At 40.7% G+C, this 27,419-nt stretch overlaps 1 protein-coding gene and 1 pseudogene across 2 annotated transcripts in view; one reads left to right on the top strand and one right to left on the bottom strand.

The window, feature by feature from the left end:
- The window catches only part of LOC145820353 (serine carboxypeptidase-like 40), a 37,572-nt gene extending 33,337 nt beyond the window's left edge, over positions 1-4,235 (bottom strand). For both annotated transcript variants that reach the window (XM_082915726.1, XM_082915727.1), the window contains exon 1: positions 3,511-4,235. In XM_082915726.1, the coding sequence (XP_082771852.1) occupies positions 3,511-3,889 (379 nt within the window). In that variant the 5' untranslated portion in view covers positions 3,890-4,235. The remainder of the gene's footprint in view (positions 1-3,510) is intronic.
- The window catches only part of LOC145819125 (F-box/WD-40 repeat-containing protein At3g52030-like), a 237,481-nt pseudogene that overhangs the window by 76,335 nt on the left and 133,727 nt on the right, over positions 1-27,419 (top strand).

Raw genomic sequence — 27,419 nt, 5'->3', positions numbered from 1 at the left:
TATGAATTGTGACATAGGATAGTACCATCCTATAAATACTTAAAAGTGTGGGGGTGTTTGGCTAAAGTGGCTATTCTTAGTCCTAAAAAGACTAAGATAGGTCCTAAAATAGTTGATTGCATTTTCATTGGTTTTGCCAAGAATAGTAGTGCATATCAGTTTTTGGTTCATAAATCAGAACATTCCGAAATGCATGTAAATACTATTATTGAATCTCGAAATGTATCTTTCTTTGAACATATGTTTCCGAATAAGATTGAACAAGAGACTAGTAATAAGAAAAAATCTTTTGGTGCTATTACTAGTGATGGTCAAGAACAAGAGCAAGATGAAATTAATGAAGAGGAACCTAGGCGTAGTAAACGTGCTAAAACCTCAAAATCTTTTGGTCCAGATTTTTTAACATATCTGTTAGAAAATGAGCCTTTAACTTTTAAAGAGGCTATGTCCAGTCCTGAAACTCCTTTATGGAAAGAAACTGTCAATAGTGAAGTTGAATCCATCTTGCAAAATCACACTTAGGAATTAGTGGACTTACCACCAGGTTGTAAACCTCTTGGGCACAAGTGGATTTTCAAAAGAAAAATGAAAACTGATGGATCAATTGACAAATATAAGGCAAGACTTGTGGTCAAATGATTTAGACAAAAAGAAGGTCTAGATTACTTTGACACATACTCACTGGTTACTAGAATAACATCCATTAGAATGCTGATTGCTATTGCGTCTTTGTAGAATCTAGAAATTCATCAAATGAATGTGAAAACCGCTTTCTTAAATGGTGAGTTAGATAAAGAAATTTACATGGAATAACCAGAAGGTTTTTCTATTCCAGGTAAATAAAAGAGCGTGTAAATTGGTTAAATCATTATATAGTTTAAAACAAGCGCCAAAGTAATGGCATAAGAAATTTGACAAGGCAATGATGTCAAATGGATTTAAAATTAATGAGTATAACAGATGTGTTTATATTAAAAACACAGACAAATGTTATGTCATTGTATGTCTTTATGTAGATGATATGCTCATCATATGTAGTAATAATGATATGATTAAAACTACCACGAAAATGTTGAATAAACATTTTGACATGAAGGACATGGGCATTACTGATGTAATTCTTGGTATAAAAGTTACCAAAACATCAGAAGGTTATACTTTGTCACAATCTCATTACATTGAGAAAATACTTGACAAATTTAGCAAAGATGATGATCATCTTACTAGAACACCTGTGGATGTTAATTTCTTTCTTTCTAAGAATGTACAGGAAAATATTTCTCAATTAGAGTATGCCCAAATTATTGGAAGCTTAATGTACTTGATGAACTGCACTCGCCCAGATATAGCTTATGCAGTAAGTAAATTAAGTAGATATACGAGTAATCCAGGAGTAGAACAATGGAAAGCTATTATAAGGGTTCTTAAATATCTCCGATTTACTCGTAACATTGGGTTAAATGATACTAGATATCCATCAGCACTTGAAGGGTACTGTGATGCAAACTAGATATCGAATACTAGAGACTCAAAGTCCACCAGTGGGTATGTCTTTACTCTTGGTGGGGCGGCTGTATCTTGAAAATCTTCCAAACAAACTTGCATAGCTAGGTCTTCTATGGAATCAAAATTCATAACTTTAGATAAAGCTGGGGAAGAAGTAGAATGGCTTCGTCGCTTACTTGAAGATATTCCAATATGGCCAAAACAGGTGCTTACTATATGCATACATTGCGATAGTCAATCATCAATAGGTAGAGCACAGAGTCATATGTATAACGGCAAGTCCCGACACATTCGTCGTCAACATAACACCGTGAGACAACTACTCTCTAATAGAATTATTTCTATTGAATATGTGCAGTCTAAAGATAACATAGCGGATCCACTAACCAAAGGGTTAACAAGAGAGTTAGTTGAGAACTCGTCGAGGGGAATAGGACTTAAGCCTATTAAATAAGAGTTACCACAACGGCAACCCAACCTAGGTGACTGGAGATCCCAAGATCTAGGTTCAAAGGGACAACCGAGTTGTGTATGACTCAGAAGGATCACTGGAGAGTTAAACTCCTACCCATTTCTATGATGAAATAGTGATGTCTACTGTGGTTTAGGTTAAGTACAACTTTTACTGATTCTTATATCTAGGTATACCTAGTGGAGTATGGCAGAATACTCTTCATAAGAATCACCTATGTGAGTGTGAACTGGCCCGGTTCTATGAGATTTGTGAAGGGCTACAATTATCTAGAGTACTCATGAAAATCCAGGTTGTTCAGGGCCAAAATGAACACAATAGTAAGAACTAAACTATGTCTGGGGATATACTGTGTGAGTTCTATTGTCTTAGTTTACACAAATGGCCGAATAGTTCAAGACATCATGTTCACTGGTTAGCTAGTAAATCCGATAGTGTCTCACAAGGAAAGGTTCAAAGCCAAAAGCTACTTATCCTTTGCAGAATATTTTAAATTTTCGTACTCTCTGTAATTAGATCATGCTGTTGCATTTTCTCTCCGTCAAATTCCATTCATGTGGGGGATTGTTGGAAAATTTGGTTTTATAAGGCTTATTTTGGGTCAACTTTGAGCCCAAAATTGAATGGGTCCCAAACGTCTTTTGGAGTGGGTCCAAAAAGGTGACCTGCTTTGTGGTTAATACATCAATGGGAGTCATGGGGATCCTGCTTTGTGGGAGTCCCGAACATTTTCCTTTAATTTTTTATGATAATTGAATTACTAACTCACTAATTTTGGGAAGTAGGTTAGAAGTTAATTTTTTGATTTTTTAATTTATTTTTTTTAAATGTGTAAAAAAATTAGAAAAATGATGTGATTCAAAAGAGATTAAAAGCCAAAAAATTAACTTTTAACCTCTTTCCAAAAAAGATCTCCTCATAATGTTAAATTTTTTTTTAATAATTTTGACTTTTAACCACTTTTTAAAAAAGACCTTCTTATAGCTTGGTTAGAATTTTCCAAAAATACTTTTTAGAAAACTTTAATTTATTTTTTTTCGTGTTTTTTTGTTTTTATTGAATTTTTTTAATATTTTAAGCAATTTTTTTATAAAAATTTTTAGACATACCTAACATAAATATACCTAAAAGTAAAAAAATTTGTGAAAAAACATTTTAAAAATTCACTAAATACCAAAAATACAAAAAAAAAATATATATGAGAATTCAATAAATTTTTTATATTTTTATGTATTTATTAATTTTTTCACAATTTTTTACTTTTTAGATATATCTAAGTAAGGTGCATTTAAAAAAGTAAAAAAAAATATTTAAAATTTTAAAAAATTCATTAAAAATGAAAAAAATACGAAATCCTAAAAATTTAATTTTTAAAAAACTTAATATAAAAAATTCAAGCCAAACACACTACCAATAATGAGAGGAAAGTAAGAAAGGGTAAGCCCAACCAAGTTAGTTCACGCCAGTGGCATTGACATCACCAACCAAAAAAAATGGGAATGGAATGAGAGGGCAACAAAATTCAAAAATACCTCCATTAAGCCAAAGAAGAAGAGGCAATGAGTGATTAAACTGTTGTTGTCCTTGCGCTTCAACGAAGTAATAATAGAAAGCTCGACCCGCTGACTCATTCAGTGTGACGTACCCTCCATACTGAGTGAACTCCACATTCGGTTGCCCCGGCAATCTCACAATTCTATCTCTCTCCTTCAGTCCCTCTTGTGGATAAACCTCAACTCGATCAACATGTTGAATGGCCTCGAAAAGGCTTGTGTCGATCGCAGAGTTCTTCTTCAGCTTGCCTCTGTAGAGATCGTCAAGAGCTTCACTCTGTTTCTTCCCATGGCTTATATCAATAAATAAAGAGATTGAGAGAAAGAAGAAAACTAACAAACAGGCCTCATTCAACATTGTTTTTCTCTTTCTTTCTCTCTTCACAAAGAGCTAAGAGGTTTTGGATACAAAATATGTGTGTTTATATATAATTTGGTGGAAGAGTTCAATGTTTATATGTAATAGTCTCAACAAGAAGGAAGGCTAGGGTCGGATAATACAAATGTTTAACCTCAATACGGCAAAGCATGATTAGCCTATCATTTTGTGACACGTCAAGATCACAAGGGATGGAGTGACATGTGATTGGTTAGTTTGGCTATGAAGAACATGATCTCATGTGGTTGGTGTTCGTTATGTTATATTCGCAGTTATTGGTTGATACACCGTGTGGTTCTAGAACTTAGAAAGAGCCGTGGAGCGTGGGCAAACAGCTAAATGAAAGATGCTTTTCAATGAGTCACAATTTTTGACTTAAACATCCAAGTCATTGTAATTTCTTTTTATTTTATTTTAAATAATTAGTTTTTAAGAAATATGATAATGACATCCATTTATATATATACCAAGAAGGTTATGAATATAGAAAAGTTTTCGTTTTTAATTACCAATATTCAAGGGTAATTTTATTTTAGATAAATTATAAATATATCTCATTTATAAAAAAAAATATATATATATAACTTCTTTTTTCATCACATTTAGAAAATTATACTTCACCATGTGAAGTTTTCAATTACATAACTAATGTCCACCTCCATTAATTAACTATTAAATCAAACTAACATAACGTATGATGTAAGTAACAAATTTTTTTTTTCTTCCAAAAAATACATATATTAACATTTATAAAATAATACACTTTTTTTTTTCATCTCACTTTCCTTATTTTTTATTTTCTCTCAACTAGTAACACCATTTTGACCAACCATCACAATGTTCTTACTCTCGATCAGCACTACCGTTATTATTGTATACAAGTATTTGGTGTGTTGTAGAGGAAGATTGAAGAATATTATAGTTGTAGATAGAGAGATTTAGTGAATAGTGAATGAAAATGAGAGTAATATGATAATTTTATTTTAATGTTTGAAGATATTTGGATAATTTTATTTTTTCTGTTAAGTCAATTGAATGACAAATTCTGATAAGAAAATATTTGTAATTTTCAAAACATAAGAACAAAATATGTACTTTTTGAAAACATTAAGGGTTGGAATTGTAATTTATCCTTTTATTTTATAATGAATGACATTTAAATGTTGACATTTACTTCACAATCGTTCTCATATTATGGTTAGACCCAAGGCATCTTGAAAGTAATTTTTTCTTAAGGTACTCATTCTCTTGAACCAACTATGTTATAATTAACACAGCTTTAATATTTTTTTCATTTTCAAGTTTTCATGACCTCGGTCAACCCTTTAGGATTTAAGTAATGTTTAATTATGATTGTGATTCTTTAATTATGATTAAAAATAAAAGTAATATTAGAGACCCAAAAATTGTATCAAAATTTCTACCAAATATCTCACATGGGTGTGAAACCCACACAATATGGGTCCCATGTGGATCCTGCACCCATGTGAGATATTTGATAGAATTTTTAGAATTTCTAACATTTTTGTAAAAATAATTTATTGGTTATGAGATAATAAAATGATATTAAGTGGCAAACTGACATTAAAATGATTTTAAGATCACAAAATGTCAAGGTTTGAACACAAATGGAAGGAGGATGGTGGAACCCGGTGATCATTAGAAAACCACCAGGATATTAGTGTGTTCAATCAAGGGGACCAGGGATGTTCACGGTTTTTGTGGATAACCTACCGGATTCTATGGAACCAAGGAGTTTCTATACCCTATTTAGCAACTATGGAGTGGTGAAGGATGTATTCATCTTGATTAAAAGAGGGAAAACAACTGGAACAAGATCGGGTTCATCAAATATGATTGTGAGGTTGTAGCAACGATGGTAGTCTAAAAAGTTGAAGAACTGTGGTGTGATGACAAGGTCTTAAAGGTGAGGATAGCTGTGTATGGAAATGAAGTTCAACAATAGAAGCTGAAGGAGACATGTAAGTATAATACTAATTGGAATAAACAGAGGATTCATTGGCAGCCATTAGTGGAGGGCAGTTATAGCAATCCGGGCTTAGACCCAACCCATTTAATGCTTTTGAATCCGGGAAACCATGTCCGTTGCTATTGTTCATTCTCTCTCTCTCCTTGTTTTGTTTTGCTCCTAAGGTCGACACCCATCTTGGTGGTGTCAACACCTCCTTGTTGTTGTGTTCCTGGTGGAGCTACTGGAAAGTAGGGTTGACACCAGTCTTAGTAGTGTCGAGACTTGTCTTGATTTTTGGCCTTTGCGGGTCGACATCAGTCTTGGCAATGTCAACACTTGTTCTATTGTGTTCTTGGAATTAGCTACTGAAATATAGGGTCGACACCATGGGTTCCCAAGGTCGACCCTTCTCTTCCTGTGTTACTATGGGTTGTCTACTGAAATATAGGGTTGACACCACTACTTCCAAGGGTCGACCTTTGCCTGCTGCCAAACACTAGTGTCTCAGTTTTTGTTCTTGAGGGTCGATACCACTGTCACGAGGGTCGACCACTGTGACTCTTTTTCTAGATTTTGTTCTGCTTGGGCCCTACTTTTGGAGATTTTTGACTTATTCTTTTCAATTGACTTTGGAGTTATTATTTTATTAATACCTAGCCACTATAAATAGGGTCCAAAACACTTTCCTTTTATTATTTTCCTTCTCTTTTCCTCTTAACTTGTGATTTCTCTCTTCTCTCTCTAAACTTAACTTTTTCCTACTTAGATCCCTAGATCTACTCACTTGGAGGTATCCTTTCATGTTGGTCCTTTAAAATAGATTGTAGATCGTCTCAAGGGCTTCCTTTTGATCTGAGTGGCTCGTGGTTTTGTTAACGTCAAGTTTTTCCAAGGACTTCTCTTTTACCTTCTAAGCTTGAGGTATGGATTCTCCACACTTCCTTATGTGTTTTAACTTAGTTATTTGTTTTTATAAAATCACTTTGTGAAAAAAATGGATATTTGAGCAATCTCAAGTTTTGGTTCGAAAACAACAGAAGGGTTTTCAAATGGTTTATTGAAAATGATTGTAGAAAGATGGTTATTGTTGAGGCATGATGAAAATAAGGATTTTTACCTTGGGAAATGGTTTTATAAAGAAAAGAGTGTTTTTGCCCTAGAAATCTCAAATGTTGATTTTGTATTGATAAATGGAATTGATGTTGAAATGGTGACATTGAGTTGTTATAGAGGAGGATGGTGGAGTTGGATATGTATTATCATTCACATCATGAAATTTGGAAAGTTTATCTTTATTAAAATTATGTATTTGTTTAGAGATATCTGTTTTGGGCTATCGGTGGAGGATAGCCATGATTGTTGTAGAAATTGCATTGGAATTAGGAGAATTGAAAACCAATTTCTCATTCATTTGTATTGACCATTGTTGTATATTTATTTCGTGGAGAATGTATATTGTTTTGAGAAAATGGGTGAATCTGGGAAGGAATTGTTGTTACATCAAATAAGTTGGTCTGTGTGTCTAGGGTGAAAGTCTCAAAAATGCGCGCATACATGAGTGTCGATCCCGTAGAAGAAATATCTGTAAAATGACAATAATAGTGCTTGTATAACCTACGTTTACATGGGTGCCGATTTACGATTTCCCGTGGATGAAATTTCTGTGAAATGTAATACTTGTTTTGGAGATTCCTAGAGATATGATTCACTGTCCTATTTTCCATTGAGAAAAGAATATTTTATGAACTATGGTCTAAATCTGTCATTGCATGGTTTGAAGGAGATATAAAATGTTTCGTTACTAGCATTGCATATGCATTTCACCCTTATATCTTTGTTAAGATTCATATGTTGTGTTGGATTATTTCTACTAGGCTTTAGCTCACCCTATGTGGGAAAACTATTTCAGGTGCTGATGATATGCCTCTGTAGACACGCCCTCGGGCCTCACTACAGTTCGGACTTAATTTGTGTCACGGTCCTGTATCTAATCTCACAGAGTGCAATGCAAGACTGATGACTCATCAAAGAGTCCAAATCCAGCAAATCGTTTTGGAAAACAGATTTTTTAGAAAGAAGTGCCAAACATGGACTACTTTGCTAGATACAGAGTCGCCACCTAAAAATTTATTTTGGGGGAATTTAGGAAACCCTGACTCGTTGCCTAAGGCCACGTGTCCGTCATCACCAAAGTTGCCTCGGCTCGGGAACTTGGGTATGATTGGGGAAGGTCATTTCATGAGCACCCCCGCTCACCCAATCAATGCCTCTACTAACCATGATATCTAGTTTTGAAAACATTATGCGTTCTTATTCCGGTTATTAGCCTAGATTTACTATGTGATGCACACAGCATACAAGTATAGACTGGATCGCCTAAATTGGAACAAAACATTTCATTTTGGTTTTTGAAAGCGGTTTGCTACTCGTAAATAGGCTTGAAATGCAGATTTTGTCACCCTCGGGTGGGCTTAGAAAAGATGGTTTTGCCACTATCCAGTGGGCTTAAAACTCACAGTCAATGCATTATTCCAATTCAAATAACCCAACCTTCACCCACAGGCATTTGGGCTGTTATATCATATAAGCAAATAGCCTCATGGTAAAGCATGCTATCATGGCAGTCACTCACATGCGTGCAAGAATGCTAAAGCATAACCACTTACCGGGTACTCCAAGCCAAAACATAAGCTAATTAGAAATCCATGCATGGTCCTAACTATACAGAAATGCCTAATGCAACACATACAAAATGCAACTAAGATAGGCTCGGCTATTCTAAAGATGGCATGTGAAATGCTACAACTAACAAGTATTCAACTCGGAATTGAAATACAAATGTAGTTAGTATGATGAGCCGAGCCCGGTGCATGCAAAACAGATGAATGAATGCAAACATGCTATCATGTTGTATGTTAATTGAAACATGCCCTAATCTAACCATCATAAGCTGGTAAATAAAAGGGAGAAAGACGTGGGGTTGGAAGACATACATCACACGCACGCACACTTATTACAATCGTGCCCTTGCTCGGAGGGTCCGATTAAATAATATACAATCCGGATAAATAGTACAGTCTGAATAAATACAAAATCCTAATTAATTAACAAATTAATCTAGGAAAACAGGTAAATTAGCACGCAAATCCATGGACCGCCTTAGCTCTGTTCCAAATGATGAATGATGCATGCTTGAGTTGCCTTGCGCAGAAATCCATTACGATGCCCCAGTTTGCCTCTGTTTGCAATTGTTCTTGGAATATTGCGCAACGCTCCAGAAGGTCGCTGATTTCTGATTTACTGCAATAGAGAGCAACAAAAGGGCATGGCAAAGTATTTTCACATATGTCTGCATGACTACTCTTCAGGGAGTGTAGTCCTCGATCCTCGTGCCACCAATCACGCATATCGATGCATGATGGCCGAGGAGTCGAATTGCACGACTCAATATGAAATGAATGCACATGAAAACACAACAACACCTAAACTCCATCACGGGTAATTCGGAGTGTCGACGACAGGGAATTGAGACACGTTTCGTCCCTCGGAGTACGAAATGTACCTCGTTTCCCGTGCTTGGGCTAACTCCTATCCTAAACACGATGCAAATGAGATGGCATACACAATGCGATTAACATACAACCTAGCATACACAATGCTATGAAATGGCATACACAATACTCGATGTGACATGGCATACACGATGCTCTAACATGCAATCTAGCATACGCAATGCTATGGACCAAAATGACATACACAATGCACGATAGACTTACACCAACATGAATGGACCTCAGCCACACTCACATCAGTGGCCATTAGATGGAAAAGAGACAACCGAAATGCGTGTACACGTGCACGCATACCGAGGACCGAACCTAAGGCATAAAATGTCACTCTACCAAAGCATGGCAAGGGATGAAAGATGGCATACAAACAAGTAATCTCTAGCACTGAAACATGATGCTAAATGATCCCGAAACATGGAAATAAGGCACCCGATGCATGAAATAAGCCCCGAAACTCAAAGCTAGGCACATGTATTGAATTATAACTATGCAAAGCAAGCATTATTTGGCTATGAGGTACAAAGACAGAGCTAAGGCAGTCCCAAAACATGCACATTTCTAGTTTAAAGCATGGCAAAAAAGTGCTAACATGATAGACTAAAATAGCATGCAAATTTGGCTAGCAAGCATGGTTTACATGGCATGTATATGAAGCGCATGAGAACTCATCAAACCAGCCAAAAACAGTGAATAAAACATGACAAAATATACCCAAATAACCACTGAAATACAGCCAATGCGTGCAAAAATGATGAGCTTCTTTAGAGGGCCATACAAGGGGTTACTCAACACATACAACAAGGACACTTAGCATGGAAAAACCAACTCTAGAAATAAAATATGACAAGCCTAAAACTCACCAAATTGGCCCTGAAATGGGTCAATGAATCATACAATGAAAGGCCCCCTCAAAAGACCTTGAATGGAATTGTTCTACACATGCATTATAGACATAAAATATGGTCAAAGAGGCCCCGAACAGAGCTAGGGAAGACCTTGAAACTCACCAAATTGGGCTCAAAAAGTGACTTCACAACATGCAAGTGAGGGGCCCTTTGGAAGGCCAATAGGGCCAACCAACAAGACAAGGAGAGAGGGGGTCACTCCCCTCTGATTTTGGCTCTCAAAAATGAATCTAAGCCACTGAAAATCCACAGGATTTCAGTGGCTAAGAGGCTAAACCATGGCCAATGCAAGTGCTCTAATGCATAGCCCTAATCATGAGGAGATGAAGCATGCATAGGGGGAAGATGACTCCAAATAGAAAAGAGTCCTTAAACAAACATGTTTAGAATATCAAAAAAAGACTTTTTATAGTTTATTTTGAAGTCCAAAAATGCTTGAAAGTAGGGCTAAGCTAGGATGCAAAAATAGTCCTAAAAGAGAGATAAAGCATACAAGGGGGTAGATGACCCCCAACAGAAAAGAGTCCTTAAAAAAACATGTTTATAATATCAAAACAAGACTTTTTTTAGTTTATGTCGAAGTCCAAAAATTCTTGCAAGTAAGGCTAAGCTAGGATGCAAAAAATAGCCATAAAAGAGAGATGAAGCATACAAGGGGGTAGATGACCCCCAACAGAAAAATGCTCTTAAACAAACATGAAGAGGAGCCCAAAATAAGACTATTTCCAGTTTACACCAAGACTCGAAAATGCTTGCAAGTATAGCTAATAGATGAAGCAAGATAATGACCAAAAAGAGGGAATAGGAGTGTTACCCTTGTAGCCAATGACTCCAGCAGCTTTTGAGGCCAAAAACTCAAATCTTAGGACCTCTCAAGACCTTCCAAGAAGCTTAGGTTGGTATTGGAGGGGTTAGGCTAAGAGATGTAGTGTAAATATGCAAGAAAAATGGACTTTTGAGCACAAAAGAGAGAGATAGAGAGGGATGTATGTATATCTCTTAACCAAAAAACTTGAACCCTTGCAATGGAAGAAGAGGCTTCCATTTATAGAAGAGAGGGGCTAAAGCTTCTCAAAGAAGCTTTAAAACTAGGTTAAACATCCTCCATACGCGTGTATGGAGGATGCAGCAAATGGCAAACAGGTGGCACAGCTGGAATACACTTACTGAGACAAAGCTGGCCGACCAGTTAAACAGGTCCAAGGTGGTCGGCCGACCACTTGGCCTGGTCGGCCGACCAGGGGTTAGAAGGTTCAAGCCCAGAAGCTGGTTGTCCATGATGACCTTGAAGTTAGCTTTCCAATGCCACAAACCTTGCATTAAAATTCCTCCTGTGCAAAAAGTTATGCAAGTTTTGGTGAAGCCACGCAGATTCGGTCCAAACGGACTTCAACCAACCATATCTCCCCCACCCGGACTTGTCCTTAGGAGATTCTTGAGTGAAAAACGAAGCCCCAGAAGTAAGCTTTCCAACGGTGGTTGCCTCATATCATAATTCCTCCTGTGCAAAGAGTTATGCCCGTTTCGGTGAAGCCGCGCAGATGTTTTCTCTCCTTCTCAAATTCATGGTGAACTACTTTTGACCAAAAAAGGTGGTCGGCCATCTGATTTTCTGGTTTTCCATGTGTCCACATTGAAGCCCCAGAAGTTAGCTTTCCAATGGTGCCAACCTCGCATTAAAATTCCTTCTGTGCAAAGGGTTATGCCCGTTTCGGTGAAGCCGCGCAGATTTGGTCCTACCCTGATTCATGCCGAACTTCTCCCAAATTAGTTTTCCTTTCTCTTCTCCTCTTTTCTTCAACTCCAAACCCCTAGACAAGGTGTTTTGAAAGATTTTTCAAAGATTTCATCTCTCTTTCATTCATTTCCACTTTGTTCTTGCTCGGTTTACCGAAAAACGCAATATTTGACAAAATGCGAGCCTCGGAACATCGTAAAAACTTTATTTCAAAAACATCTTGAAAGAGAGGGTTTTAAGGTCTAAAATATTTTGATCAAGATTGTTTTGGTCCAAAAAGGGGTATGAAGTTGAGATTTGACTCTCCTCTTGCCGAAGAAATTGACCCTTTGCACTGCACAACTTCCAAAACCACCAGTCACGTCCAAGTCTTAAAGGCGGTCAAAAATGGGGTGTCTACAGTTGCCCCTCTTTGACAGAACTCGAAAGTCAAGAAGTGACAGGAGTGAGTGTCAAAGCCCAGAGACGACCCATTTTTGACAAGGCCGAAGACTTGGACAAACAAACAAAATATAGATAAATAAATGGTTGTGCCCGCAGGCTGCCTACGTATCCCTTTGCAAGGAATCAAACCAGCGTAATTCGGGGCAGGATGCAAAATGATAAGTGGGAAGATTTTGATAATTGGACATATACGCTACGCGAAGCCGGTTTGAAAATTGGACTTATACATTACGCGAAGCCGGTTTGAAAATTGGACTTATACGCTACGTGAAGCTGGTTTTGAAAATTGGACTTATACGCTATGCAAAGCCGGTTTGAAAATTCAAGATTTATGCAATGCACTGTAATGACTAAAATGCAATATGATAGCTAGGAAAAGGGAGGTACCTTACAGGGGCAATTGGCAATGACTTACCTCAGCAATGTCCTACCTCATGCTGATGTGGGAATCTTCCTCTTCTTTTCAGTTGAACCACAGGTACTACTTTTCTTCCTGACTATGGTTGCAGCTTTCCTTATTCTCCAACAGGGTGACAGACTAGGTTGATTCGGTATCCAGAATTGAGGCGCATACATATGCTATCTCAATCTATGGGGCTGCGATACAGATTTCAAGCCGAGGATATACCCCTGGGTATTTAAACCAGACTTTAGTCTCAGAAATCCCGAACCTTTGCGTTCTAGGCAAGAGCCATTCGAACTCTAGTTTCCACCGTCTCAGTTGGTCTCCTAGGAACTCACCGCAAACACAGGCAGGTGGCTATACCAGACCACTGGAAGTCGTTTGGGTACGACAAACACCAAAAGAATTGCACCTTTAGAGGATTTAAGGTCTCCTAGACTAGAAAGTGCACAAGACAGTGCGAATGAAGATGCAAGGTTTAAGGTCTCCTTGACCAAGGAGTAAAATAGATATGATGCAATAGATAAAATAGATGTGATGCAATAGATAATAGATGCGATGCAACAGAGAGTACAATAGAGGCAAAGGGTGAACACACTACAACCACGCTAGACTCGTGAGTGGAGGAAGAACAAAGAAAATCAATCAGGAGCGTGTTCCACGCAACCTAAGATAAATTCCAAACACGCTGAAATCGTGAGAGGAGGTCCAAAAACAACCCGCCCAGCGCGTCTACAACGCAACTTGGGATAAATTCCAAACACGCTGAAACCGCGTAAGGAATGGGAACACTCTAACCACGCTAAAATCGTGAGAAGAGGTCTGAAAACAACCGCTCAAGTGCGCACACAACGCAACCTCAGATAAGATCCAAACACGCTGAAATCGTGTGAGGAACGGGACACTTAAACCACGTTGAAATCCTGAGAGGAGGTCTAACAACCCGTCTAGCGCGTCTACAACGCAACCTGGGAAAAATTCCAAACACGCTGAAACCGCGTAAGGAATGGGAACACTCTAACCATGCTGAAATCGTGAGAAGAGGTCTGAAAAAAACCGCTCAAGTGCGCGCACAACGCAACCTGAGATAAGATCCAAACACGCTGAAATCGTGTGAGGAACGGGACACTCAAACCACGCTGAAATCGTGAGAGGAGGTCTAACAACCCGCCCAGCGCGTCTACAACGCAACCTGGGATAAATTCTAAACACGCTGAAACTGCGTAAGGAATAGGAACACTCTAACCACGCTGAAATCGTGAGAAGAGGTCCGAAAACAATCGCCCAGGCGCGTACACAATGCAACCTGAGATAAATTCCAAACACGCTGAAATCGTGTGAGGAAACGGGCACTCAAACCACGCTGAAATCGTGAGAAGAGGTCAGGTAACTCAGGAGCGCGTTCCACGCATCCTAAGTTAAGTCCCGGGGGACCACGATTCTAAACGCTGTCCGGCGTAAAAGGATAAACAATAAGAGATAATACAAGATGCAAATGAATACAACAAGTGCGATGATACAGTACATGTTACAAGCCATGTAGAGCATGACATTTAGGGAATGCAATAAACAAACAAAGTGGCACTTTAGAAAGCACCTCATGGAGTGAGTGGCGGTAAACCGCTTTACTCTGACGGGGAGTGGTATTCAAGGAGAGTACTTCTGATCGCCATTCTGGCTTGAAACAGTGAAACAGTCAACACAGTATTCTGTTCACTTTTAACACACAGCTTGTATCAGCACACTGCTCATTCTGAACATGCAGCTCATAACACAGTATTCAATTTACTCGGCACAATGCTCAGTCTGAACAGACAGTCCGATCTGAAAAGACGGGATGCAAAAACGGAACCTGTAGAAGTTGAAACAAACTCAGATGCTCCAAATTTTCCCTCTTTTCTTTTGCTTTGCAGTCCGAAACTTTCATAGCTTCAGATAGGTCCTGGTTTTACCGTTTTCACACGATCTGGGTTGAGCCCTGTGGTTTTGTGAAAGAACAAATCTTGTTTTGCACAAATGTGGAGAACGGCACGGCACTCCTGAGCACAAAACGAATCATTTTGAAATGGAGAAACGAATTCTTAACCGGGTATTGAGCCTACGACTGAACACATCGGAAAAGACTGAACAATGGAAAACAAAAGGTAAAACAACTTAAACACAACTCAACAAAGGAAAAACAAGGTAAAACAACCTAAACACATTTATTGACGCCCAAACGACTCAAAACGAGGATCGAGACAAACAAAATACACAGACACAACACTCAGCTGTGTTACAAAGGCAAGATACCTCTTGGTGCATGAGGAGCCAGTTTCTCTGGGTATTGTTTCCCACCCTTTCTTATTTGTGATTCTCACATCACTCGGCCCTCAGGCTCGGCTTTTCTCACAAAACCCTTTTCCTCACTTTTTCTCTCAGCGCACATCTCTCTTTTCTTTAATCTCTCATTTTTTATCCCTCCCCTGGGTGGTTGATGGATAAACAAGAAGTTGTGGGTTCTTGCCCCTAGCATTCTGCTAGATTCTCTTTCTTCTGCTCACAACAGTGAGTTTCTCCCACAGAGGGGTTGTGCTACAACAGGATGTGTAGCAAATCTACAACTAACATCGGTTGATAATGCTCTGCTGGGGAGTTTGGACATGACCAGATCTGTCCGGATAAGGGAGTGGATATCTTGATCCATTCCAGTTCGTGGTTCTCACTTGACTCGATACCTCGCTGTTTGGAGGATGAGAGAGCTTTCAGCCCTTTTCTGTTAGCTTCAGTGGTGCCCCTTTCTGGCAGGTAGAATGCCCTTTCTGGCAGATAGAGTGCCCTTTCTAGCAAGTGTGTTGACAATGGGGAAAAGACAGAACATCTGACTCAACTGTGCCCCAAGTTCATCATTTTGACCATTTTTTGTTTTTGACTTTCTGTTAAAACAATTTTGACCAAAATGAGAGTTAGATTAACATGCTTGTTCAATTTTCTGATTTAAAATCATGCAAGTCAAGTTATGAGCACTGAAAATTTTCCTTTTTTGGGTCCAAGAAATGGTCCAGTTTCAGAAGAATGGAATAGTTTTTGAGAGGATTAGTCAACCTCATTAAAAAATTCTCAAAAACTATTTTTGCAAATGGTCATTGCTCAACGAGCACAGAACCTACTCTTGAGATGCACAACTTCAGATCCGAAGGAAAATTGTCCCTTGCTTGAAGAGAGCTGCATGGCAATGGAAAGTTGCCCCTTGTTTGAGCGGCACCGCGGCGCATTGAATGGCAACAGAAAGTTGCCCCTTGTTTGAATGGCACCGCAGCGCATTGTAGTCAGTCCTCAGAGTGACGAACACAACCAAATTCTCGGATACAGAGAAGGCGAAGATGATCAAAACCATTACATGGGCACAATCAATTTGAAGTGTTTTACGGCTGGACTTCAGGATGAAGTTGCCTACGTATCCCAAAGATGGGAATCAAGTCTTACGTAGTTTAGGGTTAAGGTACACTTGGGTATTAACCTCTCCTTTTGCGCTCTAACTTTTGCCAAGGCCGCCCTTCTGGGTTTTCAACCTTGCGAGCTTTGTTCTTCTTTTTTTTCATTTTCTTTTCTTTAATCTTTTCAAGATTTTTTCTTTTATTTCATTTTCTTCATTTTTTTTTGCATTTTTCTTTTTTTTTTCTTGCTCTAACTTTTGCCTGGGTTGTCCTTCCGGGTTTTCGACCCAGCGAGCCTCTCAAGGGTAAAAGTGTAGCTTTGTCCATGTCAAATGGTTTTGAGATCCTGAAGTCATTTGAATCCAGGAGAATGGCTGCTGTTTGTTGACGATGCAGGAGTCTATCCAAAGAGGGACTAAATCTACCCCTAGTGTTGTGGGTAGGAACTCAGTTATCCTTTAGCAATACTTTCTTCTTTCTTCCCTTCTGGGATTTGGCATTCTTGCCAATCTTCATCGATTCGCAAGATGATCCATCTTTAGCTCTTCGAGCACATCTGACATTTTTCTGCCCCTAGGTCGAGGGCAGCTTCGAATCTGGCCACACAGGCCTCACATTGCGGTTGACCGTTGAACATTCTGAGTTAAGGATCAAGGTTTAAAAGCAAAGGGGGGTCGAGTCTCGAGGCTGAGAGCGATCCTAAGCTGCACAATCTCAAGAACGATTCCACAAAGGTCTTTGCTGGACTGCGCAAAACATTTTTTGAAATCTTTTAAGAAAGCGACTAATTGCTCGTGAGAAAGACAATGTAGAACCAATCTAGATCAAGCCAGGATCCTTCTCGGTACTTACATTAACAAACATGATTTCATTCATTAAGGGCTTAGCGTGCCTCTCTTTCTTTCAAATGATCAAATTTTGCAAAACCCGAGGAATTCCTTCATCTTCGTTTTCATCACAATGTTCAAAACAATTTTTAAAAAAACTTAGGTCAATGCAATGATTTTCAAAGCACAAAAAAGTAGGTGAAAAGCACTATCGTTTCATTTAAAGTTCTGGCACAACTGGCACATAGCAGAAGCGAACACAAGAATGTGAAAATCACTGCTGTTCATTCAAATTTGTTGGCATTACTGGCTCCAAGGCAGAAACAGACTCAAAAGAAAGTGAAAAGACAAACACAAAACAAAATAGTTATATCCGAGGTAACACCCTCAAAATCACCAGACTCTAACAAAACATGACTGACTCGGTACAACAAGGCAGACCCAACTGACTAAGTAAGAAAAGACTGACTCTATACAAAACAACAAGACTGACTCAATACCCAAGTCAGAAAGCACAAAAACTGGTATTTGCATATTGCTCAAAACAGTGCCTGCCATTCCCACGTCTGGAGTTAATCGAGCACCACTCGCAGCTGGTTCATCCCCCGATCACATCACATTATCCTCCAAGTTCACCGATCCAGTGCCGATAGACTTTGCTGAGCTCGGCAGGAGGATGACCCCATTGTCAAATAGATCCTGTACTTCATGGCGAAGACGGAAGCAGTTGTCGGTAGTATGGCCAGTTTACTAATGGTACACGCAGTACTGGGTAGCATCATGCGTAGCCGGAAGAGGGTTCGGAAAAAGCCGAGGCTCAAGGGGTTTGAGATGGCCATGTTCAACAAGGATTTGGAGAGCTTTGGACAAAGGAATATAGAGGGCATGGAAGATCCTCTGTCCTCGGGGTGGATAATTCGAGGTTTGTGGATTTTTGCTGGATGCACCAGTAAAGGGATTGGCATGCGCTGACAGGGTTTGCTGATTTCTTTTGTGCACGGGATTAGAGCTGAAAGGAACATTCTTGGTACAATGGCCTTTCTCCCGGCTTGCCCCTTGATTCAAACTACCCCCAACTTGAGTGGCGAAAATGTCATCCACAGTTTTTGCAACAACTGCGAGCACTTGCTCTTTGTTCAATCCCTCGGCTTTCAAAGCCTCAACAGCCAACAGAAGATGTTCATGGGGATCCATGTCCGCCCCTATCTTGTTCTTTCCACTCGCGTCCACTTTGCCAAGGGATTGGCATTCCTCAAATGCAGCCCGTTCCAAGACTAGGGAGCCTTTTGACATGAACTCCCTGGTATGTAATGTGGTTGATGACGGAGCCAATGTCCCGGAGACCAGATCTGTCACAGTTCTCTGAAGATCTTCGATCATTCTCTTCAGCTCAGAAGTAGTGGGTTCATGGGTTTGGGATGATTGGGGTTCAGATGCACCCATCATGCATAAGTCCATGCTTTCCGGGATAAACACCTCAGGCTTGGGTAAATGGGTCGGGGTGATGTATACGCTGGGGTCGTAGGTGGACGGCAGTATATGGATGAGGTTGAGATGTAGAGGTGATGGGTCAGTACTAACCTGAGGTCTTTTTGGTGGAGCTAGGGTCTCTTTGTTGATAAGATCCTGAATCTTATGACGGAGGCGGATGCAGCGGTTCGTATCATGACCGTGTTGTTGATGATAGGCACAGTATTTAGCTGGGTCATATCTTGGTGGAAGAGGGTTTGGAAGGGGTTGGGATTCTAGAAGTTCTAGGTGCCCTTCTTCTCGCAGCTTTTCCAAAGCTTGAGAGAGACTCATGTAAAGAGGATGGAATTTTCGGGCTTGGGGCCGAGTTGAAGGGGTTGGTTTTTGGCCATTAAGGGAAGTGGTGATGGTGTCTACTTCTGAGCATTTCGCAGCTGTGCTACCATCAGTAGTAGCATTGGAACTGCGAGCAACATTCCTCTTCAAAGGCTCATTATCTTCTGCAAAGATCCCTTGTCTGATGGCATCCTCGATTTGAACCCCCATTTAATGAAGGGCTAGAAAGGTTTCCAGAGGTAGAACGACCATCTTTTGCAGCAACTTGCCATGCAGATTCCGAACAATCATCCTGATCTGATCTTTGTCGGAAAGCCTTGTAGTCATCATTGAGGCCTTTGCTCTCCATCTCGTCACGAACTCTGAGAAACCCTCCTTTGGCTCTTGGCGGGTGACTTTAAGATCACGAGTTGTGACCTCAATCTGTGTGTTGTTGGAGTATTGAGCAATAAAGGCCTCAGCCAGCTCTTCCCAGTTTTGTTTCACAGAGTTCTCCAATTTTGCATACCAGATTGCGGCTATCCCAGACAGGCTTCGGCCGAATAGTGAGAATTTCTGGGCTGTGGTCAAACCCATTGGCCTCAAGATGTCAGAAAACAGTTGGAGGTGCACCATTGGGTCTTCAGAGCCATCGAACCGATCGATATGCGGCATTTTAAACCGCTCCGGTAAGGTCGCCACTGAGTCGGTATAACCATCCTCTATATCAGGAATAGAGTGGGCCCCCTGAGACTTTTTGAACAATTTCTCAAGCTTGCTCACTTTCAATGCTGTGGGGTCCGTCTCGAACTCAAAGCAGGAGTCTGGTAGGTTGGTGAGTGTTTTAGATAGCTGGGGTAGAACCGGGAGGGGAGCTGGCCCGCTTGGAATGTTTGTATCATCCTAAACGTGGGTTGCCTCCCCGAGTATGGGAACTCTTGGTGGGAGAGGAGCCTGGTGTGAAGTAGATACACCAGTTTGCTGCTCTAACCTGGCAATTGTCTCTGCCTGTTGGGCTATGACCACGGCCTGTTGCTTGGTGAATTCCATTTGACGGACAACGTCTTGCGGCATGGCTTTCATACTATCCTGGAGCAGGCGTACCATCTCTTCTAAGCCTGACATACTGTCCTGATCTGATTGAACCACCAGTATATCTATCTCTGCAGTAGACTCGAAATCTCAACCTAGCTGTTCAAAGACCACTGAGCTGGTAGCTGCTGTACTGGTAGTCTGTGCCTGACCGACCTTTTCACCCTGCCTCTAGTAAAGGAACACTGATTGCCCTTGAACTGAATTTATGACCCAACAAAGTCTATTAACACAAGTTCGGTGTACCCGGGGGATATTGGAGCCTTCTGAAGCTATGGTTCCAAGACTACCCTAGCAAAAGAGAAAACAGACAGCATCTCAGCCTAATTTCACCTGAACAGATATAAGCATAGTTGAATGAGTGTGCTCTCTACTGAATTCTGCCCAAAATTTTGTCGGTGAAATGATACCCTCAGGTAAAACTGATTCTTCCAAATATTGATGCCTGCAGGCTTGATACCCAAACTTGCAAACTAACACATACAACCTGTAAAGACACACTCTGACAGCACGTATCAAGCAAGTAAGAGCCAAAACACCCCTATGGAGGGGTAGGGTTTCCCTGTCCTATCTTGTCAGGAGCTAGGGTTTCACTACGCACGTAGCAGTTTCAAACAACCTAAAATCGAGTAAGCAACTTGTCCTAGTTTGGAATGGTCACTACGAATTTCAATATGCACTAGGCCGAATGGTCAAAAAGGGTGCCATGGTAAAACCGGGGTTTGTGTTCCCGTCGTGGCAGAGCCCGCAACCGGTCAGCCTTATGGCACGCTTCTCGAAGCGAGCCTCCAGCAAACCGTTTAGGAATAGCATACGGCAAACACGGTGTCCTAGGCACACCAATGCAAAATGCAATGCAAAGAAACACATAAGTGTATTCAAAACAAGATATCACGAGTTCGAGTCAAGTTCTCTAACTCCACAGTGGAGTCGCCAGAAACTGTAAACGCGCCCTTGGGCCTCACTACAGTTCGTACTCAATTTGTGTCACGGTCCTGTATCTAATCTCGCAGAGTGCAATGCAAGACCGATGACTCATCAAAGAGTCCAAATCCGGCAAATCGTTTTGGAAAACAGATTTTTTAGAAAGAAGTGCCAAACATGGACTACTTTGCCAGATACAGAGTCGCCACCTAAATATTTGTTTTGGGGGAATTTAGGAAACCGTGACTCGTTGCCTAAGGCCACGTGTCCGTCATCACCAAAGTTGCCTCGGCTTGGGAAATTGGGCACGATTGGGGAAGGTCACTTTGTGAGCACCCCTGCTCGCCCAATCAAAGATCGGCCTCTACTAACCATGATATCTAGTTTTGAAAACATTATGCGTTCTTATTCCGATTATTAGCCTAGATTTACTATGTGATGCACACAGCATACAAGTATAGACTGGATCGCCTGAATTGGAACAAAACATTTCATTTTGGTTTTTGAAAGCGGTTGCTACTCGCAAGTAGGCTTGAAATGTAGATTTTGTCACCCTCGGGTGGGCTTAGAAAAGATGGTTTTGCCACTATCTAGTGGGCTTAAAACTCACAGTCAATGCATTATTCCAATTCAAATAACCCAACCTTCACCCATAGGCATTCGGGCAGTTATATCATATAAGCAAATAGTCTCATGGTAAAGCATGCTATCATGGCAGTCACTCACACGCGTGCAAGAATGCTAAAGCATAACCACTTACCGGGTACTCCAAGCCAAAACAGAAGCTAATTAGAAATCCATGCATGGTCCTAACTATACAGAAATGCCTAATGCAACACATTCAAAATGCAACTAAGATCGGCTCGGCTATTCTAAAGATGGCATGTGAAATGCTACAACTAACAAGTATTCAACTCGGAATTGAAATACAAATGCAGTTAGTATGATCCGCCGAGCACGGTGCTTGCAAAACAGATGAATGAATGCAAACATGCTATCATGTTGTATGTTAATTGAAACATGCCCTAATCTAACCATCATAAGCTGGTAAATAAAAGGGAGAAAGACGTGGGGTTGGAAGACATACATCACACGCACACACACTTATTACAATTGTGCCCTTGCTCGGAGGGTCCGATTAAATAATATACAGTCCGAATAAATAGTACAGTCTGAATAAATACAAAATCCTAATTAATTAACAAATTAATCTAGGAAAACAGGTAAATTAGCACGCAAATCCATGGACCCCCTCAGCTCTGTTCCAAATGATGAATGATGCATGCTTGAGTTGCCTTGCGCAGAAATCCATTACGATGCCCCAATTTGCCTCTGTTTGCAATTGTTTTTGGAATATTGCGCAACGCTCCAGAAGGCCGCTGATTTCTGATTTACTGCAACAGAGAGCAACAAAGGGGCATGGCAAAGTATTTTCACATATGTCTGCATGACTACTCTTCAGGGAGTGTAGTCCTCGAATCTCGTGCCACCAATCACGCATATCGATGCAAGATGGTCGAGGAGTCGAATTGCACGACTCAATATGAAATGAATGCACATGAAAACACAACAACACCTAAACTCCATCACGGGTAATCCGGAGTGTTGGCGACAGGGAATTGAGACACGTTCCGTCACTCGGAGTACGAAACATACCTTGTTTCCCGTGCTTGGGCTAACTCCTATCCCAAACACGATGCAAATGAGATGGCATACACAATGCGATTAACATACAACCTAGCATACGCAATGCTATGAAATGGCATACACAATGCTCGATGTGACATGGCATACACGATGCTCTAACATGCAATCTAGCATACGCAATGCTATGGACCGAAATGACATACACGATGCACGATGGACTTACACCAACATGAATGGACCTCAGCCACACTCACATCAGTGGCCATTAGATGGAAAAGAGACAACCGAAATGCGTGTACATGTGCACACATACCGATGACCGAACCTAAGGCATAAAATGCCACTCTACCAAAGCATGGCAAGGGATGAAAGATGGCATACAAACAAGTAATCTCCAGCACTGAAACATGATGCTAAATGATCCCGAAACATGGAAATAAGGCACCCGATGCATGAAATAAGCCCCGAAATTCAAAGCTAGGCACATGTATTGAATTATAACTATGCAAAGCAAGCATTATTTGTCCATGAGGTACAAAGACAGAGCCAAGGCAGTCCCAAAACATGCACATTTCTAGTTTAAAGCATGGCCAAAAAGTGCTAACATGATAGACTAAAATAGCATGCAAATTTGGCTAGCAAGCATGGTTTACATGGCATGTATATGAAGCGCATGACAACTCCTCAAACCAGCCAAAAATAGTGAATAAAACATGACAAAATATACCCAAATAACCACTGAAATGCAGCCAATGCATGCAAAAATGATGAGCTTCTTTAGAAGGCCATACAAGGGGTAACTCAACACATACAACAAGGACACTTAGCATGGAAAACCAACTCTAGAAATCAAATATGACAAGCCTAAAACTCACCAAATTGGCCCTGAAATGGGTCAATGAATCATACAATGAAAGGCCCCCTCAAAAGGCCTTGAATGGAATTGTTCTACACATGCATTATAGACATAAAATATGGTCAAAGAGGCCCCGAACAGAGCTAGGGAAGACCTTGAAACTCACCAAATTGGGCCCAAAAAGTGACTTCACAACATGCAAGTGAGGGGCCCTTTGGAAGGCCAATAGGGCCAACCAACAAGACAAGGAGAGAGGGGGTCACTCCCCTCTGATTTTGGCTCTCAAAAATGCATCTAAGCCACTGAAAATCCATTGGATTTCAGTAGCTAAGAGGCCAAACCATGGCCAATGCAAGTGCTCTAATGCATAGCCCTAATCATGAAGAGATGAAGCATGCATAGGGGGAAGATGACTCCAAACAGAAAAGAGTCCTTAAAAAAACAAATTTAGAATATCAAAAAAAGACTTTTTCTAGTTTATTTCGAAGTCCAAAAATGCTTGAAAGTAAGGCTAAGCTAGGATGCAAAAATAGCGCTAAAAGAGAGATAAAGCATACAAGGGGGTAGATGACCCCCAACAGAAAAGAGTCCTTAAACAAACATGTTTATAATATCAAAACAAGACTTTTTTTAGTTTATGTTGAAGTCCAAAAATTCTTGCAAGTAAGGCTAAGCTAGGATGGAAAAAATAGCCCTAAAAGAGAGATGAAGCATACAAGGGGGTAGATGACCCCCAACAGAAAAATGCTCTTAAACAAACATGAAGAGGAGCCGAAAATAAGACTATTTTCAGTTTACACCAAGACTCGAAAATGCTTGCAAGTATAGCTAATAGATAAAGCAAGATAATGACCAAAAAGAGGGAATAGGAGTGTTACCCTTGTAGCCAATGACTCCAGCAGCTTTTGAGGCCAAAAACTCAAATCTTAGGACCTCTCAAGACCTTCCAAGAAGCTTAGGTTGGTATTGGAGGGGTTAGGCTAAGAGATGTAGTGTAAATATGCAAGAAAAATGGACTTTTGAGCACAAAAGAGAGAGATAGAGAGGGATGTATGTATATCTCTTAACCAAAAAACTTGAACCCTTGCAATGGAAGAAGAGGCTTCCATTTATAGAAGAGAGGGGCTAAAGCTTCTCAAAGAAGCTTTAAAACTAGGATAAACATCCTCCATTCACGAGTATGGAGGATGCAGCAAATGGCAAACAGCTGGCACTGCTGGAATACACTTACTGAGACAAAGCTGGCCGACCAGTTAAACAGGTCCAAGGTGGTCGGCCGACCACTTGGCCTGGTCGGCCGACCAGGGGTCAGAAGGTTCAAGCACCAAAGCTGGTCGTCCATGAAGCCCTTGAAGTTAGCTTTCCAATGCCGCAAACCTTGCATTAAAATTCCTCCTGTGCAAAACGTTATGCCAGTTTTTGTGAAGCTACGCAGATTCGGTCCAAACGGACTTCAACCAACCATATCTCCCCCACCTGGACTTGTCCTTAGGAGATTCTTGAGTGAAAAATGAAGCCCTAGAAGTAATATTTCCAACGATGGTGGCCTCATATCGTAATTCCTCCTGTGCAAAGAGTTATGCCCGTTTCGGTGAAGCCGCGTAGATGCTTTCTCTCCTTCTCAGATTCATGTTGAAACACTTTTGACCAAAAAAAGTGGTTAGCCATCTGAATTTCTGGTTTTCCATTTGGCCACATCGAAGCCCCAGAAGTTAGCTTTCCAATGGCGCCAACTTCGCATTAAAATTCCTCCTGTGCAAAGAGTTATGCCCGTTTCGGTGAAGCCGCGCAGATTTGGTCCTACCCGGATTCATGCCGAACTTCTCCCAAACTAGTTTTCCTTTCTCTTCTCCCCTTTTCTTCAACTCCAAACCCCTAGACAAGGTGTTTTGAAAGATTTTTCAAAGATTTCATCTCTCTTTCATTCATTTCCACTTTGTCCTTGCTCGGTTTACCGAAAAGCGTAACATTTGACAAAATACGAGCCTCGGAACATCGTAAAAACTTTATTTCAAAAACATTTTGAAAGAGAGGGTTTTAAGGTCTAAAATCTTTTGATCAGGATTGTTTTGGTCCAAAAAGGGGTATGAAGTTGAGATTTGACTCTCCTCTTGCCGAAGAAATTGACCCTTTGCACTGCACAACTTCCAAAACCACCAGTCGCGTCCAAGTCTTAAAGGCGGTCAAAAATGGGGTGTCTACAATTGCCCCTCTTTGACAGAACTCGGAAGTCAAGAAGTGACGGGAGTGAGTGTCAAAGCCTAGAGACGACCCATTTTTGACAAGGCCGAAGACTTGGACAAACAAACAAAATATAGATAAATAAATGGTTGTGCCCGCAGGCTGCCTACGTATTCCTTTGCAAGGAATCAAACCAGCGTAGTTCAGGGGCAGGATGCAAAATGATATGTGGGAAGATTTTGAAAATTGGACTTATACGCTGCGCGAAGCCGGTTTGAAAATTGGACTTATACGTTACGTGAAGCCGGTTTGAAAATTGGACTTATACGTTACGCGAAGCCGGTTTTGAAAATTGGACTTATACGCTATGCGAAGCCGGTTTGCAAATTCAGGATTTATGCAATGCACTGTAATGACTAAAATGCAATGTGATAGCTAGGAAAAGGGAGGTACCTTACAGAGGCAATTGGCAATGACTTACCTCGGCAATGTCCAACCTCATGCTGATGTGGGAACCTTCCTCTTCTTTTTAGTTGAACCACGGGTACTACTTTTCTTCCCGACTATGGTTGCAGCTTTCCCTATTCTCCAACAGGGTGACAGACTAGGTTGATTCGGTATCCAGAATTGAGGCGCATACATATGCTATCTCAATCTATGGGGCTGCCATACAGATTTCAAGCCGAGGATATACCCCTGGGTATTTAAACCAGACTTTAGTCTCAGAAATCCCGAACCTTTACGTTCTAGGCAAGAGCCATTCGAACTCTAGTTTCCACCGTCTCAGTTGGTCTCCTTGGAACTCACCGCAAACACAGGCATGTGGCTCTACCAGACTACCGGAAGTCGTTTGGGTACGACAAACACCAAAGAAATTGCACCTTTAGAGGATTTAAGGTCTCCTAGACCAGAAAGTGCACAAGACAGTGCCAATGAAGATGCAAGATTTAAGGTCTCCTGGACCAAGGAGCAAAATAGATATGATGCAATAGATAAAATAGATGTGATGCAATAGATAATAGATGCGATGCAATAGAGAGTACAATAGAGGCAAAGGGTGAACACACTACAACCACGCTAGACTTGTGAGTGGAGGAAGAACAAAGAAAATCAATCAGGAGCGTGTTCCACGCAACCTAAGATAAATTCCAAACACGCTGAAATCGTGTGAGGAATGGGAGGCTCCAATCACGCTGAACTCGTGAGAAGAGGTCCAAAAACAACCCACCCAGCGCGTCAACAACGCAACTTGGGATAAATTCCAAACACGCTGAAACCGCGTAAGGAACGGGAACACTCTAACCACGCTGAAATCGTGAGAAGAGGTCCGAAAACAACCGCTCAAGTGCGCGCACAACGCAGCCTGAGATAAGATCCAAACACGCTGAAATCGTGTGAGGAACGGGACACTCAAACCACGCTGAAATCGTGAGAGGAGGTCCAGCAACCCGTCCAGCGCGTCTACAACGCAACCTGGGAAAAATTCCAAACACGCTGAAACTGCGTAAGGAATGGAAACACTCTAACCACGCTGAAATCGTGAGAAGAGGTCTGAAAACAACCTCTCAAGTGCGCGCAGAATGCAACCTGAGATAAGATCCAAACACGCTGAAATCATGTGAGGAACGGGACACTCAAACCACGTTGAAATCGTGAGAGGAGGTCCAACAACCCGCCCAGTGCGTCTACAGTGCAACCTGGGATAAATTCCAAACACGTTGAAACCGCGTAAGGAATGGGAACACTCTAA

This window comes from Camellia sinensis, chromosome 2 (assembly GCF_055761805.1).
Source record: "Camellia sinensis isolate YWXY chromosome 2, ASM5576180v1, whole genome shotgun sequence".
Taxonomy (NCBI): Eukaryota; Viridiplantae; Streptophyta; class Magnoliopsida; order Ericales; family Theaceae; genus Camellia; species Camellia sinensis.
Note: the sequence above shows the minus strand (reverse complement) of the source record. Positions and strands in the feature narration are given on the sequence as shown.